The sequence below is a fragment of the Microcaecilia unicolor genome, chromosome 9 (genome assembly GCF_901765095.1).
Source record: "Microcaecilia unicolor chromosome 9, aMicUni1.1, whole genome shotgun sequence".
NCBI classification, from domain to species: Eukaryota; Metazoa; Chordata; class Amphibia; order Gymnophiona; family Siphonopidae; genus Microcaecilia; species Microcaecilia unicolor.
In genome coordinates this window covers 34,354,231-34,372,870 of record NC_044039.1, presented here as the reverse complement: position 1 = coordinate 34,372,870, position 18,640 = coordinate 34,354,231, and the positions used below count along the sequence as shown (strand labels likewise).

General features: G+C 45.5%; 1 protein-coding gene across 1 annotated transcript in view; it reads left to right on the top strand.

The window, feature by feature from the left end:
* Nucleotides 1-18,640, top strand: part of AKR1D1 (aldo-keto reductase family 1 member D1) — a 116,219-nt gene that overhangs the window by 54,692 nt on the left and 42,887 nt on the right. Inside the window, exon 3 of the mRNA XM_030214996.1 lies at nt 3,434-3,550. Within this exon, the coding sequence (XP_030070856.1) occupies nt 3,434-3,550 (117 nt within the window). The remainder of the gene's footprint in view (nt 1-3,433; nt 3,551-18,640) is intronic.

Below are 18,640 nucleotides of genomic sequence, written 5' to 3'. Positions count from 1 at the left end.
TTGAAGAATTAGCAGAAGACAGGAAAGCGGGAAAGAGAAATTGGAACCAACATGATGGAAAAATAAAATGTCCAGACAATAAAGGTAGAAAAATCATTTTATTTTGAATGTTTTAAATGGAATGTTAGCTTTGGAAAATGTGCATAGTGGATGTCTTTTTATTGTGTTTAGAAAAGGAAATGCGCTTTTGGGTTTTTTTTTCTCCAGTGTTGCAGTGCATGCTGAGGGTTCCCAGTTCAATTTTGTCTACATATTTTTATTTCTAATTTGTGGTCCCTTGTTCTGTAATTTGTGAGGGTCTGTCAGTGTGACTGTAATGGCAGGTGAAGAGATTGGAGAGGAGAGGGAATTGGGGGAGGGGCTTCTTTATTCTGCCCTGGTCACCAGCATGGTTAACAGCAGCCCTGAACCTTGCTGTGGCTAGTGAGGATCCCCAAGCCTTGCCAGCTGGGGATCTCTTCCGGGGCTGGCTGGAGCTGCCTTCCGCCGAGCTTGGCAGATGGGGGCAGCATCCTGGAGCCACTGACAACTAAGCATGTATGGGGTGCTGGCATCAGTGGCTCGAGGAGTTGCTACTGCCTGCTGGGCTTGGCGCGGAGGAGTTCTGGCCATCTCTGGTGGAGGTCCCCAGCTGACGGAGATTGGGGATCCTCACCAGCTAAAGTATTTATATTCTGAGTTGGGAAGTGCTGGGGGAGAGAGAAAATTTTGTGCCCACCCACTTTGTGCTCAGGCCCACCCAAAATTGGTTGTCTGGCTACACCACTGGGATGAAGCAAATAAAGACCACCTGGTCCTCTTCTGGAAGACACTCCTGTGGGCATGCCAGGAATCACTGGAAGCACTTTATAAGGAAACTCTGTATTGCTGAGATGCCAGGTACTCAGTTTCAGGAAGGCAATTTTGTATGCAATTCTAGCTTTGAAATAATCTAGAGTTGCTGTGGGCACTCAAATTTAGCTGAATGCTTCTATCAGCTTTATTTTTTTTTTATTTAGGTGACTGAGTAAGTCTATCAGTACCTTTACTTTGGTTGATTCATGAATTTGGGAAGCTACTAGACAGGGTCTCTTAAGGTCTTGAATACTAGACAAGAACAAGATGAGAACTAGGATTACTGAAGATGTTATAATGTCATTGTACCTCTAAAAAGTACATTCAACACAGAAGGGCAAACAAGCATTACAGGATGCAAAGTGCTTGACAAGAAGCTGTAATCCTTCTTCTTCAGGAAGCAAGGCAAAGAAAACGGGAACCAAATGTACATGAGTTAAAAAAAAATTATTTATTTATAATTATTAATTTACACATCACAAGTAAATCCACTTGAGAAGAAAAATCAGCTAACATATATAAACAACCCTAAGGCGTCCATAAAAAAATAAGTAAGAAATGGAAAAAGGAAAGGAAAAACTTTCTTTAGCTTCATTAAAGTCCACAATAAGGAGTCCAATTTTTCCAAATGCTGGAGATACAAAGGAAATTAGAAATATACATGAGTTGTCAAATATAGAATACACATATAGTTTCAAGATCCACTCAAACTATGCCCAGAAAACAACACTTAAATGTGTGGATGCTATGGCATACGTGTCCAAGTAGCACCTCTTCTAAGAGTTGCTACTTATCCACCCAGCCCAATTTTCATATGCAAATGGCTTGTCTAGATTTGTGCGCTTGTAAATTTGCTTCCAGAATCACTATTTTATTTCAATATGTATAAATTTAACCATCCAGCTTATTTTCGAAAGAGAAGGGCGGCCATCTTCCGACACAAATTGGGAGATGGCCGCCCATCTCTCAAGGCCGACGAAATCGGCATAATCAAAAGCTGATTTTCGCCGGCCTCAACTGCAGTCCGTTGCAGGGGCGGCTAATATGTAAGGGGGCGTGTTGGAGGTGTAATGAAGGCGGGACGGGGGCGTGCTTAAAACATAGCTGCCCTCTGCCGATAATGGTAAAAAAAGGGCGCCCATCTCTACAGCCGGCGATCTCAGCATTTAGGTCAACCATCTCTAATGTCGACCCAAATGCTGAGATTTGGCCATCCCCGACCGTATTATCGAAACGAAAGATGGACACCCATCTCATTTCGAAAATACGGTCGGCCCTGCCCCTTCGCAGCGCCGTCCTCGAAGATGGGCGCCCTTAGAGATGGCCAGCCCCATTCGAAAATGCCCCTCCACATGTACCAGTTTAAAGTCTATTTTCTTTGCAACTGAATAAAAACCACATTATTCTGCTCAGAAGAAAGATTAATGGAAGCTGCTGTGTTTAAGAAATTGTGATGTAATGAAACATAGCCTCTCTGAGGGGCAACGTATTTTCTGCAGATTTTCAGTGCAAATAGTTTTGATGATTGTTGGCAGGTAGCTAAAGCCATAAGCATGGATTATCTTTTCTTAGGGAATTATTATCACCTTGGCAAATTGAAAATGTTAGCCGACTACCTGTCAACCAAGCATTTCTGCTTTAGGGGTGTAGACATCACTTTGCAAAGGAATTTTCACCTTCTCCTGTTTAGGTCACATGGTAGCGTTTTAGTGTGCGCTAATGATTAGCACATGTTAAACGCTAGGAATATATGGGTGTCTCTAGCGTTTATCACAAGCTTACTTTTAGCACGTCTTAAAAACGCTCACGCTCCTTTGTAAAATGACCCCATTGTGAATAATTTTCAAAGGGATTTCCAGAGGTAAATTGGTGTTTATGCATGGGGATGTGTGTATGTGTGTGTGTGGGGGGGGGGGGGGGGGGGGAGACTTTCAAAATAGCCCCCATCGCCATGCCTACAGTATACATACTTTTACCATGAAAAAAAGAGCACATTGTCGAGGGCATGGTTAGGAAGGGGTGCAGTCTGGGCAATTTTCAAACATGGAAACCCTCATTCATTTTGCATTTGCAAAATATGTATTTTAGAGCAGTGGTTCTCAAACCTGTCCTAGGGGACGATCAGCCAGTCAGGATTTCCTAATGAATATGCATGAAACTGATTTGCATATAATGGAGGTGACAGACATGCAGATCTCTCTCATGCATATTCATTAGGGATATCCTGAAAACGAATGGGCTGGTTGTCCCCCAGGACAGGTTTAAGAAACCACTGTTCTAGAGAATTCTCACAGCACACTATGCTGAGAGATTTCAAAGGGAAACGCTAGACAGATTTTCCCTTTGAAAATCAGCTCACAAGAACCACGGTCAATTTAAAAAGTCTCAGTAAGTGGAATTTGCAGAGTCAAGAACCTCTCCAGGTGTCAGTTTTCCCATTGACCATGGGACATGCAGGGCAAATTCTGATCCATTATAAGAATATATAGGTTTCTACCATCATTCATTTGTCTAAGTTTGACATGCTGTCAAAATGTTTATTCTGTTTGCTTTTGTACTGCTTAGAGGTTACATGTCAACATTTGTTTCTCTTGCTCAGCTGTGGAGTACTTGTCACCCTCCTGAACTGGTGCGCCCAACTTTAGAGAAAACCCTGAAAACTCTCCAGCTGGACTATGTGGACCTGTATATCATTGAACTGCCATTGGCCTTTCAGGTATGCCAAATCTTGTGCGTTGATGACAGGACTTCAGCTCATCCTATTGTGGAGATGTTAGAACTAGTTGTGTTTTAGGCAAATTCAAAGTGCAAAGGTTCGGTAAGTCAGTTGGAGGGTAATATTGTAGGCAACTTGAGCATGCAGGATAGCATTTTGGAAGCAATTCCAGAAAATCATTGTCACGCATATGTGGCCACATACATATGTAAATAACTTCTTATATAATACTGACTGCATAAAAGTACAGGCTTTGGCATCAAGGCACACACTTTGCCAGTGGGCGTGAACATGGGTAGAGTTTCACATGCAAATATGTGTAGATTATAAAACAAACTTTTCTGTTTAATTTCTATATAATGTCAGTCTGTAACTTCTGTATACAATTCGGTAGATTCTTTGATTACTTCAAGTGTATTGTGCTTATAATTATAATCATTGCATTAATTAAATTGTATGGTGCTCATAATCATTTTAACGCACTGTTGTTATTATCTCCCCCATTTCATTGTTATAATGATTGTTCTTTGCCGTACAGTGTAGTCAACATTTTCTTCGACTTCCTTGTTATAATCCTCCCCATTTTTCAACTGAAAATTAGCTTACTACACTGATACTAGTCTGTTCCTTTCCACTGCTATATTGATTATTTGCTGTAAGCCACATTGTACTCAAGATTCCTTGGGATACTGTCGGATATAAATGTTGCAATAAAATAAATAAATAAAATACTATAATTTACAAATGAACTTGCAAAATATAGTTACGAACATTTACACCACCTGTGGCCGGCGTTGGTGTCAGCATGTGGGTTTTCCATGCACTGCGGCCACTTTTAGCATGGTAGTAAAATGGCCGCCTCACCATATATTTTTGTAATGGCCATGCGCTAATTTCCCCTTTAGCGCATGGCCATTACTGTGGCAGCCATTAACGTCAACTATTTAGGAGGCGGTAAAGGCTTCCGCTCTACTTGGTTAGCACACGGTAATGTGCCCGCATTACCCAGTTAGTGCAGGCACCACCTACTCTCCATCCATGGACATGCCTCCCGTGCTGAAAATAAAAAATATTTTCTAGTGAGGGAACTACCACATGACTTCTCAGCACGTCCCATAGCAGTACCCTTTTAGCATGTAGTAGGCCCACATTAGACTTACCGTGCCTTAGTAAAAGGGCCCCTTTCTGAGGAGTTTTCAGGGTGGTTATCATATAAAGGAACTAAAAGGCCCGTTTTGGTAGTCAAAGAAACGGGCGCTAGCAAGGTAATCCCCCTCTCCCTCCAGACCCCCCTCCATCCCTCCCAAGTGCCAGATCCCCCCCTCCCTCCCTTCCGAGTTCAGACCTCCCCTCCCTCCCTTTCGAGTTCCAGACCCCCCTCCCCAGACCCCTCCCTCCTTTCCTTCCTTCCTTTCCTTCCGTCTGAGTTCCAGACCCCCTCCCACCGAGTTCCAGACTCCCCCCTCCCTCCGATTTCAACACCCCCCCTCCGCGTTACTGACCCCTGGACCCCCGTGCCGTGACCCTCTTGACCCCCCCTTCCCGCAGAAAACAGCTAAAGTTCTCTTCTCATCTGCGCCGGCGATGCTTGTTGAATGATCATCTGTTGAAGTTTCTGTGCGTGCGTCTGATGTCAGCACAGGAACGCGACGGTGGGGAGGGTTTTCGGCGGAAAGGGGGGGGTTCGAGAGGGTCGCGGCAGGGGGGGTCCAGGGGTCAGTTACGCGGAGGGGGTGTTGAAATCGGAGGGAGGGGGAGTCTTGAACTCAGTGGGAGGGGCGTGAGGGGGCCTTGAACGGGATGGGAGGGAGGGAGTGATGTGTATGTGGGGGGGGGGGGGGGGGGGGTGTTGATGTTCTTCAGGTGTGGGGGTGCTTTGGTGATGCGCCCGGGGGGGGGGGTTCTGTGTTGCCCCGCTCCCTGTCACTTGCTCAGAAGTGGCAGGGAGCGGCGCACTGACAGCTGATTCCCAGGCAGGGGGAGGAGTAGGGAAACACGCTCTACATGTTTCCTTACTCCTGCCCTTTCCTTGGAATCAGCTGTCAGTGACGTTACTATATAATCCAAACTAAAAAATGATTTTGGTTTGGTCCATATATTCCTATGCATTTTAATATTTATATTTTTTCCATCCCGAATTGGTACTTTTGGTGTTTTATAAAGGCAACATATGTGTCCTCATCCTATATAATAATACTCACCTCCAACGTTCTAACCTGCCTGGGACCGTGGCAGGTTAGAACATTGGAGGTGAGTATTATTATATAGGATGAGGACACATATGTTGCCTTTATAAAACACCAAAAGTACCAATTCGGGATGGAAAAAAATATAAATATTAAAATGCATAGGAATATATGGACCAAACCAAAATCATTTTTTAGTTTGGATTATATATTCTAATATTGTGCCTTTATAAAATAAGCACAACATATGTTCCTATAAGCCTGATTTTGCATAGGGTATCTAGGATGGAAATGGAACATCACATCTAAGTCAACATGTTCACAATTTCCTGGCTATTTTACAAAAGGCTATGTGGATGCAAAGCCTTTTATAAAAATATGCATAGCTCCATGGAAAATACTTTCTCTACTTTAGGAAGCAGGTGATAGATTGGCTCTTCAACCAGGCCTTTAATTTGAAAAAGTAACTAACTTTAATCTCACTCACACACATAAGGAATGACACAGGCTGCACATATTGCAGCAGGACATGTTTATCCACTCCTACGTTAGCTGAGATAATATTTAACCATCTCTCTGACCTCATATGCAACTTTCTTTAAATTTGTCATCTTTCTAACTCTTCTTACCGTCTTACCTATCTATCTATATGTTCCATCTTTGCTTATACCCTTCACTATCAATTAAAATGTTCTATTATGTATTGTATTGACATTGTAAGTAGTATATCATGCCATACTTGTATTGTTAGTTGAATATTTTTACTGCTGTTATTGCTTATTTTATTTATTTTATTATGTGAACATTTATATCCCACATAATCCCAACAAGGGCAGGCTCTATGTGTGTTACAACGTTTGAGGAAAAGTACAACATAATAATTCTAGTGCAAATCAGAGTATAAAGTAGAGGAGGGGAAGAGAGGGAAACAGCAGGGGAAAGGAATGCGGGGATGCAGAAGATCAAGCAGCAGAGGAGTAAGACCGATCACACAGGTAGGTCTTTAGGGATTTCTTGAACAGTCTGTGATTGGTTGTCTCTTTTAACGTTGATGGCAGTGCGTTCCAGTAATGAGGACACGTGAAGCAAAAAGAAGAGGCAAAGAGCAGCTTGTATCTTAAGTTCCTGCAGTTAGGAAAGTGGAGATTGAGATAGGTGCGGATGACTTCTCGAAATTCCTGGACGGGAGGTCAATTAGGCTGAACATATAGGCTGGAGCGTCCCCGTAGACAATCTTGTGGATTAGCGCACAGACCTTGAATTCAATGCGTTCTTTGATCGGGAGCCAGTGGAGCTTCTCACGAAGGGGCTTTGCTGCCTCAAACTGCGATTTGCCAAATAGCAGCCTCGCCGCCATGTTCTGCGCTATCTGGAGTTTCTTAAGGGTGTGTTCTTTGCAGCCGGTGTAAATTCCATTGTAGTAGTCGAAGTGGCTCAAGACGAGAGAATGGATTAGTGGCCTGAATAGGTCGAATGGTAGGAACTGTTTGATACACTTGAGGGACCTCATGGAAAGGAACATTTGCTTCGTAACAGACAATACTTGAAGCTCAAGAGTCAAATGGGGATCCAGAATGACCCCAAGGAGTTTCAAACTTGCTGTGACAGGAATGGTGAAGTTCTGTGAAGTAACCGCGCCCAGTATAGACTTTTGAACTGGGAGGAGAGGATGAGGCACTGCGTTTTTTCCTGATTAAGCTTAAACTTAAATGTGTTAGCCCAATTGACCATGATGGCGAGACTGTTCTGAATTTCTGCTGAGATTTCGGCCAAGGAAAAACGAAAGGGGATGTAGATGGTCAAATCGTCAGCATAGATGTAGGGATTCAGGCCATGGTTGTGAAGGGCCGTTGCTAGAGGAGACATCATGATGTTGAACCGGGTAGGCGAAAGGGGAGAGCCTTGAGGAACCCCACAGCGAGATCTCCAAGATGGTGAAATAGAGGACTGGACTTTGACCCGATAGGATCGGCAGGACAGAAATTCCCTAAATCAATCCAAGACAGGACCTCCAACACCATTTTCAGTCTCTGGCTGTCTTCAAGTCTAGGCTTAAGGCCCACCTCTTTGCTACTGCTTTCGACTCCTAACCATGACTCTCTTACTCAACACCCTCACTTATCACTCCTACCACTGCAATTTCCCCACCCCTAGCTGTCTGTTCGTCTGTCCAATTTAGATTGTAAGCTCTGTTGAGCAGGGACTGTCTTTTCATGTTAATTTGTACAGCGCTGCGTAAGTCTAGTAGCGCTATAGAAATGTTTAATAGTAGTAGTAGTAACATAAGGAGGAGATTGTGGTCAACCATGTCGAACGCGCTTGACATATCAAATTGAAGAAGCAAGATGTTAGTTCCAAAGGACAGTTCCTTTCTAAAGTTGGACAGGAGGGTAACCAGTACTGTCTCGGTACTGTGATGGGGCCGGAATCCAGATTGGAAGGCATGAAGAATCGAGAATTTGTCCAAATAATCAGAGAGCTGAGAATTCACCAAGCTTTCCATAGTCTTGACAAGCAATGGGATTGTAGCAACAGGGCGGTAGTTACTAATAATACTAGGTTCACACTTCGGGTCCTTCAGGATTGGTGTCAGGAGAATATGGCCGTGATCAACGGGGAAGCGCCTGTGCTGGAGCATGAAGTTAAGATAGGATGTAAAGTCGGCAACAAAACATTCCAGCGCCGATTGCAGCAGGTAGTTAGGGCAGCTATCCAGCTTGCAGTGCGTTCGTGAAAACTTGCGTAGGGCCAGAGAGACCTTCTCGGCAGTGACTGGCTCAAAGGTGGACCAATAACAGTCAGCTGGGCAAGGGCCATGTGTGGATGCAAGGCCTTGAAGGAAGTCAGCAGCACTAGAGTAGCTTTGAGGAAGCGAGTTCCGAAGGAGAAGGATTTTTTCCCTGAAATGGTTGGCTAACTGGATTGCTGATGGCATGCCCACACTTGGAGAAGTAACTGGGGTGGTGTCAAGCAAGGAATTCAGCTGATGGTAGAGCTTCCATGCATCCAACATGACCGTTTGAATTTTTTTCTGGAAGAAAGTTCTTTTGGCTTGTTTGATTTTATATTTGTAAGTGCGAAGTGAGAGCTTCCAAGCTGACAAGGTGTGGTCGCCTTTAGACTTATACCAAGCTCTTTCCAGCCGCCTAGTTTGTTGTTTTAGCACTTTGGAAATGAAATGGTAACAGAATTCAAACATGTGTGGGATAAACATAAAGGAATCCTGTTCAGAAGGAATGGATCCTCAGGAGCTTAGCTGAGATTGGGTGGTAGAGCCGGTGGTGGGAGGCGGGGCTGGTGGTTGGGAGGCAGGGATAGTGCTGGGCAGACTTATACGGTCTGTGCCGGGGCTGGTGGTTGGGAGGTGGGGATAGTACTGGGCAGACTTATACGGTCTGTGCCCTGAAGAGGACAGGTACAAATCAAGGTAGGGTATACACAAAAAGTAGCACATATGAGTTTATCTTGTTGGGCAGACTGGATGGACCGTGCAGGTCTTTTTCTGCCGTCATCTACTATGTTACTATGTTTTAGCGCTTAAAGGTCACGAGTAAACCAAGCTTTAGTTTTGCGGTGGGAGGAGGATTTAAGTTGCAAAGGTGCAAGTCCGTCTAAGATGCATTGACACCGGTTCTCCCAATGCGTGAGGTAATCAAAGGAGTCTGCGTTTGCTGGCCAGGCTCCCCCATAAATTTGCTCCCAATATGATTTCAGGTCAACTTCCCCTCTTGTATAGTAAGAAGCAGGGTCTTCGGGTAGTGGATGGCTATTCTTCTGCCAGCAGAGTGTAAACCTTAGTTGGAAGTGATCTGACCAAGGGACAGCTGACCATGCAGTATTAGCTACACAGAGGACAGTCATTGAGGAGCTTGTAGGCAAAGAGATCAAGGGTATGACCTTTTAAGTGCGTCAGATGCAGATCAGGATAATGAAGATCCAGGAGTTAGAGGAAACTCAGGCATTGAAAAGCGCTGGGAGAGTGCTGATTTTCTAAATGGAGGTTCAAGTTGCCAAGAACAAGCAGGTTGGAATAATTGGTGCAGGAAGAGGAGAGAAAGTCCATGAAATCTGCCTGACAGGTAGCCCAATTGTTTGGTGGCCTGTAGAACAGAATACAACAGAGACATTCTTGTAGAGAGCTGCTGTGGATCTTGACGGAAGCGATTTCGAGACCGGGCGAAATGGATTCAGCCAGGGAGTCAACCTGGAGGCCCGAGTGATAAATCACGGCAAGGCCCCCACCTCTTTTCCCCGGCCTGGTCCAGTGCACGATTTTGAAGCCAGGGGGGCAGAGGTCTAGGAGAATAGGGTCCTTCGGGTCACGTATCCACGTTTCTGTGATAAAGAGAAGGTCGAGGTTATCAGTGGTGAGCCAGTCTGAGATGGTTTCCGTCTTGTTAACCAGAGACCTTGCATTGATGTAGCCCACTTTGACAGAGAGGTACGGATCCGAGCAAGAGATATACTGAAGATGATGTTGCCTGGGGGTGCAACTGCGGTGTGGAGTAAGCCGATGAAAAGCGCAAGAGCGATGGTCAGAAAGAGTAGCTGTAGAGTGATGGTTAGAGAGCCTAGATGCTTTCCAAGCGGTGACAAGTACAGGAATGGTACTGCAGTCAGATGAGAGTGAAGTGAGAGAGGCATGGATGAGGGTGAGAAAATAAAGAATGGAGAGGAACTTTGAGTGGAGCATGGCAAGGACTGCACTACTGAAACAGTACAGAATTCAAAGGCAGGCAAGCTGACGTGCAGGCAACAGGTGGCAGCAAAGGTGAAGATACCCTGCTTGAGTAGAGCAGAGGCTGAGTTGTGTGCCTTGAAGAGGAGAGCCCAGATGGTGGCAGCAGAGGAGAGACCAATTGGAGCAGGACAAACGTTGTTCCACACAGGACGTAGCCGGGCAGGACCTCCAGCACAGGATCCGGAACAGCCCCCACCACAGAGCTGAACAGCTGATTTGTGGGTGATGCTGGCGATCTACAGCTGAACAATTGCGGAGAAGGTGGCGCTTGAGGAAGAGGAGCATATGGTTTAGCACTACGGCTCCCGCTCTGCAGTGCCTGCTCGTTTACTGTTGTCAAGCTCTGTTTAAGCACCCAGGAAGAAGGGGGAGAGCCGCACTGGTAGCGCCAGCAACGGTGAGGGAACGAGTCAGATGCTCACAGGCTCCCCGTAGAAAAGAGAACACGGACACTGCGCAGCCTGAAGCAACACAGACGAGGTAGGCCACGGAGAACTGATGGTTAAGCCACAGTCACGACGGCAACGAGCAGTCTTGACTTGTCAGCCGGCAACTAATCATGAGTGAATTCCTTCAAAAAGGCGGTAAATAAATCCTAATCTATATAAATAATTCCCACCTCTGAAGCTCACTTCGTGCCACTGACTGAAGCCCCCCTGAAGCCTGCCCCTGAAGCCCCCTCTGTTAGTGTTAGTAGGGTGCCCCGCCCACCCCCGACATAATTCGCAACTCCAACATTCTGAAGCTCACTGTGTGGCTTCAGTGCAGGGACCAGTGTTCCTGGGTTTGTCATGGTGTAGCCTTCCATCTCTGGCCATCTGTTTCTGCCCCGCCCTCGCATCACAACGTGATGACAGTGGGCCCCGCCCTTGCGTCAACACGTTATGACGTCGATGGCAGGCCGGTTACTCAGACGACACGTGAATTGCCGGTGCTGCAGGGACAACGCTTCAGGGCTGACAGGTCGGGCCCCGCCCTCGCGTCCAAACATTATGACGTCGAGGGCGGGCCGGGTAATCAGATGACATGAGAATCGCTGGTGCCGGAGGGAGAACGCTTCGGGGCTGCCAAAACGCGATGACAGGAAGCATGATTTAAAAACATCCAGCTTCAGGGATTTTGACACTTTCAACAATATGTTAATTCCTTTCATCCTATCTCCATAACCTTCATCATGAAAACATCGATTCACCACTAAGGTACTTCATGTAAGTGTGTAAAGCATTTTTTAATCACTTTTAAGTAAAACATCTTTTGGGAGGGGGGGGGAAGGCCAGGGCCGGTCTTAGCAAGTGCGGGGCCCTATGCAGACCAATCTGATGGGGCCCCATCCTAGCCCTGCCCCTACCCTAGTTCCAGGGCCGGCCACCCCTCCCTCTGAGCTCCAGGGCGGCCACCCTCCCTCCGAGCTCCCGGGCCATCCCCAGGGCTCCCCAGCTCCCTCCCTCCCAGCTCCAAGGCCTCCCGGCCTCCCACCCAGCTCCAAGGCCGGTCTCTCTCTCTCTCTAAGGCTTGGTCTCTCTCTCTCTCTCTAAGGCCGGTCTCTCTCTCTCTCTTTCTCTCTCTCTCCTCTCTCTCCCTCCCTTCCCATCAGCTCCAAGGCCTCCCTCCCTCCCACCAGTTCCAAGGCCCCCCCTCCCACCCAGCTCCAAGGCCGGTCTCTCTCTTCTCCCTCCCTCCCACCAGTTCCAAGGCCCCCCTCCCAGCTCCAAGGCCCTCCCTCCCACTCAGCTCCAAGGCGGCGGCCGGCCGGTCTCTCTGTCTCTCTATCCCTCCCTCCCTCCCCACTCCAAGGCCTGTATCTCTCTCTCTCCCTCTCACCCACCAGCTCCAAGGCCCCCCACCCGGCTCCAAGGCCCCCCTCCCTCTGAATGTTAAAAGGACCTCGTCGTCGCCGTCGGGTTACCGTGGCCGGTAGGTAGCAGCAGCAGTGAAAAGCGTACGAGCTGCTGGGCGGTGCTTCGGGATGACTCTCCTTCCCTCGCTCAGCTCTGGTCCTGCCCTCAAAACCTGTGGAATGTGTTTGCTGTAAAACCTATCTCTAGACTATATTAAGCCAATTATCTACAGAGCTGGTTGGGATAGGGGAAGACAAGGTTAGGAAATACTCTAGAAATGTCCAACAGCACAGTTTTAGGGTAGGAATATCCAGGAATAAAGCTAGGACAAGTCTTATCTGAGTGAGTTTCCTTGAGGCAGGAGACAAGTAAAGACCTTGAAGCTGCCCAGCTCTCAACAGAAACTAGCCACTCCTAATCGTTTTAGATTGTCTGCAGAAAACCAGGTGAGATGGAGGAGGGGGAGAGTTCAGCACAATTTTAGTAAAAGAAAGAGAGTTCTAATACTATCTGGCAGTTTTGAAATCTGAAATCTAGTCAGAGGCGTAGCCACGGGTGCCCACCCACTTTTGCCCAAGGCCCACCCAGGAATGGTGCACTGACTCATGTTTTGTTACTTATTTGTTTGACCTCGTTTTCGTCCTCCTTGGGCTATTCCATATGGAGGATTGAACGTACTAAGTTCATCCAGAAGATTCTGAATTATTTGGCTTACTTCCATTGTCACCCAGTCCCATGGGGGTCTGGTCTGGGCAGGCATCAACAGCCGCAATTCGAAACTAATTCCCATAACTACTGCTTTCTGTCTTTCTGGATCTAGGTATATTCTGGGCCATTTATGTTCCCACATATAGTCTGTTAGAATCTATCAGTATTTTGTGCACCAAAAGAGTGTCTGGTGTGTGTTTAGTTTTGTTTAGTTAGTAAAAATAAGGAATACTTGAAAATAAAGACAGAAATAGATTTCAGATAGAAAGATATTTATTCTTACCAATGTTTCAATTCAGTACAGACATCGGACAGATTCTGGGTTCAATAGCACAGCGCTCCGCCGTCTGAGAAGTGCTGAGGACGACTTCTCAAATTAAGCCAACATCTCTCTTCTTTTATACACTTACCTCTCCATAGAAGTCTATGGAGGGGTACAATTTTTGTCAGTTATTTCTCAATTTCTGCGGTTATACTTTCGCGTCCTGCCATCTGTGCATTTGTACCCAGCTCCTTCCGTTTCATCTATTTCAACAGGTTGCCACATTTTCCGGTTATGTCAACATGTTTTTAGAACAAACTGTTTTTGCGGTTACTAACATATTTTTCTGTTGAGATGTCAGTTTCACATAATGCTTTTACCACACCTCTCATCACATCTTCTGATCTCTGTATCATTTTATACATTTATATAAAAAAACATAAGCCCCATTTTGAAAGCCACATTTTTTTCCATTTTATCCATCATTCTTTCATTACAGGTGCTACATTTTATTTGAATATTGTACCTGTTTGTGTTAAGACTCATTGTTCAGACCTGCTTTCTGCAGATTCTCAAATATTAATTCATTTGTTACTTGTTTGGCCTAATCAGTACTTTTTCAGATGTTTTTGGCTCTGTGGCTTTGTCCATCACAATTCCAGTGGTAGATCTAAAACCAGGCCATATATTAACATTCCCCTCTTCACCCTATCCCATAGGGTGACACCAGGGTAATGTACCATGGTACCATCCATTCCAGAAGGTATCCTACAAGGCCATCAAATTTTCTGTGTCTCTATGCAAACCGGTACAGTCTGAATTATTTTGGTTAGATTACCATCCTGGCACCATTTTCAATTCTTTCTATCCTTCCTACTTATCTATATCTATGGTTATACAAAAACTTATAGTTATTATGCTTCTACCCTTTAATATGCAGATTCTATCTTATTCTTTCCTATTTTATCATTAATTCTTTGGTTATATACTGATTACATCTTATCTTATAAAGCTTTATTTGGTTATATGTATCCCTGTGTGTGCTATTACCTGATTATACAGTTGCAGACATCTCTCTAGTGTCTCTAGCAGTGCATAGCGATTGGTCCTTCTCAGAGGAGATAGTCCAATGTGTCATCTCCTGTGGTGTTGTGAAGGAGATTTTCGTACAGGACATATGTCCTGCTGTTGTCTTTTTCGTGATTGCGGTTTCAATTAAGCGTTCTACTAAGCCTCTAGCACAAGGGATTATGCAACACCCTACTACACAAACATTGCTACCACTATGATTATAGTTGTGGCTGCTGAAATGATAAATGTCTTCCATTTACCAAAGCTTTATCCATCCAACCAGTCCAGGATGTATCAACGCCAGAGTTTTCTGCCAATTCTTGTGACAGTGAGGTTAAGCCTTCCAAAGCTCTGGTGATTGATCCATCTGGAGCTGTATTGTTGGGGATAAAGGTGCAACACTGTGTACCTATCTTTTGGCACACCCCACCATCCGCTGCTAGAAGTTGGTCAAGAACTAATCTATTTTCCAACGTCATCCTGCTGGTGGCGTCTAATTGTGTTGCAATTCCTTTAACTGCGTCCCTAGTGTAGTTCACAAATCTCTGCTGGTTGTAATATATATAATTAATCCAGTCTACGTTCTTATTTATAGTAGCCACCAAAGAAGGTAGATTCGAATCCTGCAGCTATTTGGTTTCTGGCTTTGAACTCATCAGGGACCCCCTCTTGGAACACCAATAGCATCTATATAGACCCGATCATCAAAAGATCCAGGCATTGCATTTCTCTTCACTCGTGAGGAAGAGCTGCTGTGAGGAGGGAGTAAGGATGCTATTATGATTGGAATTACCAATTTTACTAAGGCACATCTGCCTGTCCAACTTCTGTGAAGTGTATGGTGGATAGTATGGGCTCCACAGTACCACCATATGTCTGCTCTAGCTTGTGAAAAGCCTGTGAGATTAAGATTTCGCAGACTCTCTTTCCTAAGGTTGTGTTGCAATTAGTCAAATTTCCTAAAAACCGTGTGTTTCTCACCCCATATCGTTCTATACATGTATGATATCTGGTAGCAGGATCTGGAATCCTGAATGCAGGTGGAACCCTCATCCGAGGGGGCAAGTAGGGGTGGTGCTTGTCAAGATGCTGACAAGACTGATTGACTTCTTCTTTTACCTGCAATAATTCTAACATACACCAAAAACCCTCTGGATCATTGTGGAGATCTAAAGGGAAAGGAACTACCGTTGGTTCTGCTCTTGCATGGGAACAAAAATAACAATTAGAGACATTCAAGCTCTTTGTAGTATAATGTGCCCATTCGAGCCATAGGTTTGTTTCTCCAAATCCTGTTTCTAATGCTATTAAATCTTTGGAATTATTAATTGGCACGATCTGGTAAGGAATTTTTACTTCTGGGATCTTTGTTGGCATCAAAGGATTCTTTGTTGGTTGGGCTGGGGGTGGAACAATCTTGAACGTTCCAACCGGATCTCTACCTGTGGCATCAATTCCTATGGAATAAGTTCTGTATGTAGTGGCTGTTACTCCTCTGAAAGTGATAGCCACTTGATTACATTTGGTCATTGGACAGAGGCCATTCACTCGCACTTTCATGATAGAAATGCTCTTCTTGAGACCTGGAATCTCACTACCTGAGTAGGGGACCCACGAACCTGTATACCACCATACCTGTGCCCAACTTCCGCAATTGGAGAAGGGACACAGGTATACCTCAAAAGCTGACAAGTACTGCTGTACCGGATGTTCCCCACACATAGTGTAAGAACATACATCAAGGGTTATTGTGGTTGTGTCCTTGGTAGTGGGTAATGTTATTTCGTAAGTGGTCGTGAATTGTTGCAGAAAACTTGCTAGATATTGTGTTCCTTGTATCATGGGCATGGTGAGCGCACACAACAGGAGGAAGACTAAGGACTTCATGTTGGTAGTTTTCATGGTTAAATGTAAGACCTGGATTATACCAAAGGTAATTGGCGGTTAATAAAAATGAGTAACACAATAAATCCTAGGGTCCTAACCAGAACTGTAATTGCTATAATTAATATTCCTAGCTATACCAAAGCTTGATATATCATTAGGAAGAATTTGGGTTGGGTTGGTACATTCTAATAACTGGGTAGGGTGGGTAAATTCTAATAGCTCCTCTTTCAGGAGTGTCGGGGATGACAAAAAGACTGTATACTTCCAAAGGTCCCAATCCAACCTCTCTAATGAACACAAAGGGTATCCAATCAGTGCCCAGTACGGCGTATGTGATAATCCAAAAATCTACAACGTCACCAGTTTCTGGTCTTATTAGGAGGTCGTCGGTTTGTTCTATTTGTAAACCTAAGGTTCCTCCAAACAGTATCACAGTGTCTGTAACCGTTCGGCTAGGACCTAGTGTCCAATTCTCGAACAAAGGTTCACACAATGTCAGATATCGGGTGAAGGGGTCCCAATTGGGATCGTCTTCTGGAGCTGGGTCCCAATGAGGATGTATTAACTCTCTTAGATCAAAAAGGTACTCTGGGGGTTCAGGGATTAAGTGTACACCTATACTAAAAGGCGATGGTGGGGGAGAATCAGGTGGAGAGGGCGGGTTTATCTGGTAAATTCTGGGACATATATTGAGGGTTACCTAAGGATGATGAGCTATCTGGGAGGTCGAGTGGCTGGGACGGTGATGTTTGGAGTGGCTAAAGTAGTATTCGTGGGAGGAGGAGCGTCACTAGGAGGAACCAGAGAATAAGGAGGAGGGGTGGGTCGTAATTCAAGCAAGGTAATATTATCCTCAAAAGTAGTTGTAAGATTGGGGACAATATGGACCGAGCTACTGATATTATTGGGAACACCTGTAGAATGCAAAACAGGAGAATCAGTGAGGATAGGAGTAGTCGCAGAGGTTTCAATAGGCTCTGGAGGATAGCCAGTTGAAAAGTCTGTCGTGGCAGATGTGTCTGCCCAGGGGGTGGGATGACTGGTGGCAATGGGACCTATCTTTGAGGTCGTCTGGGGGGATCTGTATCCAAACAGGCGGGTAAATGCGGTGTATTGTTGGGGCTCTGTGTAGGCTGCTGTAGTAGGTGATGGAGCAGGAGTAGATGTAAGTACCGAAGTAGTTACAAGTACTGCTGGAGTAGTTGCAAGTACAGAAGTAGTTGCAAGTACTGTGGCGTTTCCGGCTGGCAAGGTAACGTTGCCAGTGGAAAGGCAGTAAGTGTGATCCAAAGATCCAGGAGGTTACTGTCAGCAGTATAGGTAACAGGGTAGTGAAAAACAAAACCAAACCTATACAAAGTAGGATGATGCACACGAGTCCAACAGCAAACAATCGAGCAGATGGAAAGCAGAAGAAGAGGGTGTATTGATGTTAACACCGTCACTGCTGCTGAGACAACGCTCGGACGTGTGCTGGTTCCGTCCGTGTCGTCAGGAATGGTATCGCCTTCCAAATAAGTGTCGTCGAAGTCGTTCGACCAATGGGAATTGGTTTCAGATACCTGCTCAGAGTGACACTTATCAACAGGGTAAGTCCATGTCCAGTGGGTCTGGTGGATCAGGTTCCTTGATATTGTCGAGGGCAGCAAGGTTCTCAGCAGTTGGTTCCCTGCGGAGACTCTTGCCAGCGGTGGAGGGTGGTGGTCCTGCCCTCAAAACCTGTGGAATGTGTTTGCTGTAAAAACCTATCTCTAGAACTATATTAAGCCACTTATCTACAGAGCTGGTTGGGATAAGGGGAAGACAAGGTTAGGAAATACTCTAGAAATGTCAACAGCACAGTTTTAGGGTAGGAATATCCAGGAATAAAGCTAGGACAAGTCTTATCTGAGTGAGTTTCCTTGAGGCAGGAGACAAGTAAAGACCTTGAAGCTGCCCAGCTCTCAACAGAAAACTAGCCACTCCTAATCGTTTTAGATTGTCTGCAGAAAACCAGGTGAGATGGAGGAGGGGGAGAGTTCAGCACAATTTAGTAAAAGAAAGAGAGTTCTAATACTATCTGGCAGTTTTGAAATCTGAAATCTAGTCAGAGGCGTAGCCACGGGTGCCCACCCACTTTTGCCCAAGGCCCACCCAGGAATGGTGCACTGACTCACTATCCCCAAGTTGCATCCCTAGCTGGCTCGCTCCCTTCCCTCTGCTCCCACGGCGAGTCCTTCAATTGTTCGTTTTGTTTTTTCTTCTGCAGCGGTGCTTCCAACTTAAGAGCCCCCTCCCTTCCTTCCAGACCAGTGGTGTGCTGGAGCAGGCTCTCACAGGCTCTCGAGAGCCGTTTGTTAAGTTTTTTTAGAATTTTGGGAGCAGGTTCTCCATGGCTACTTTAACAAATGGATCCCA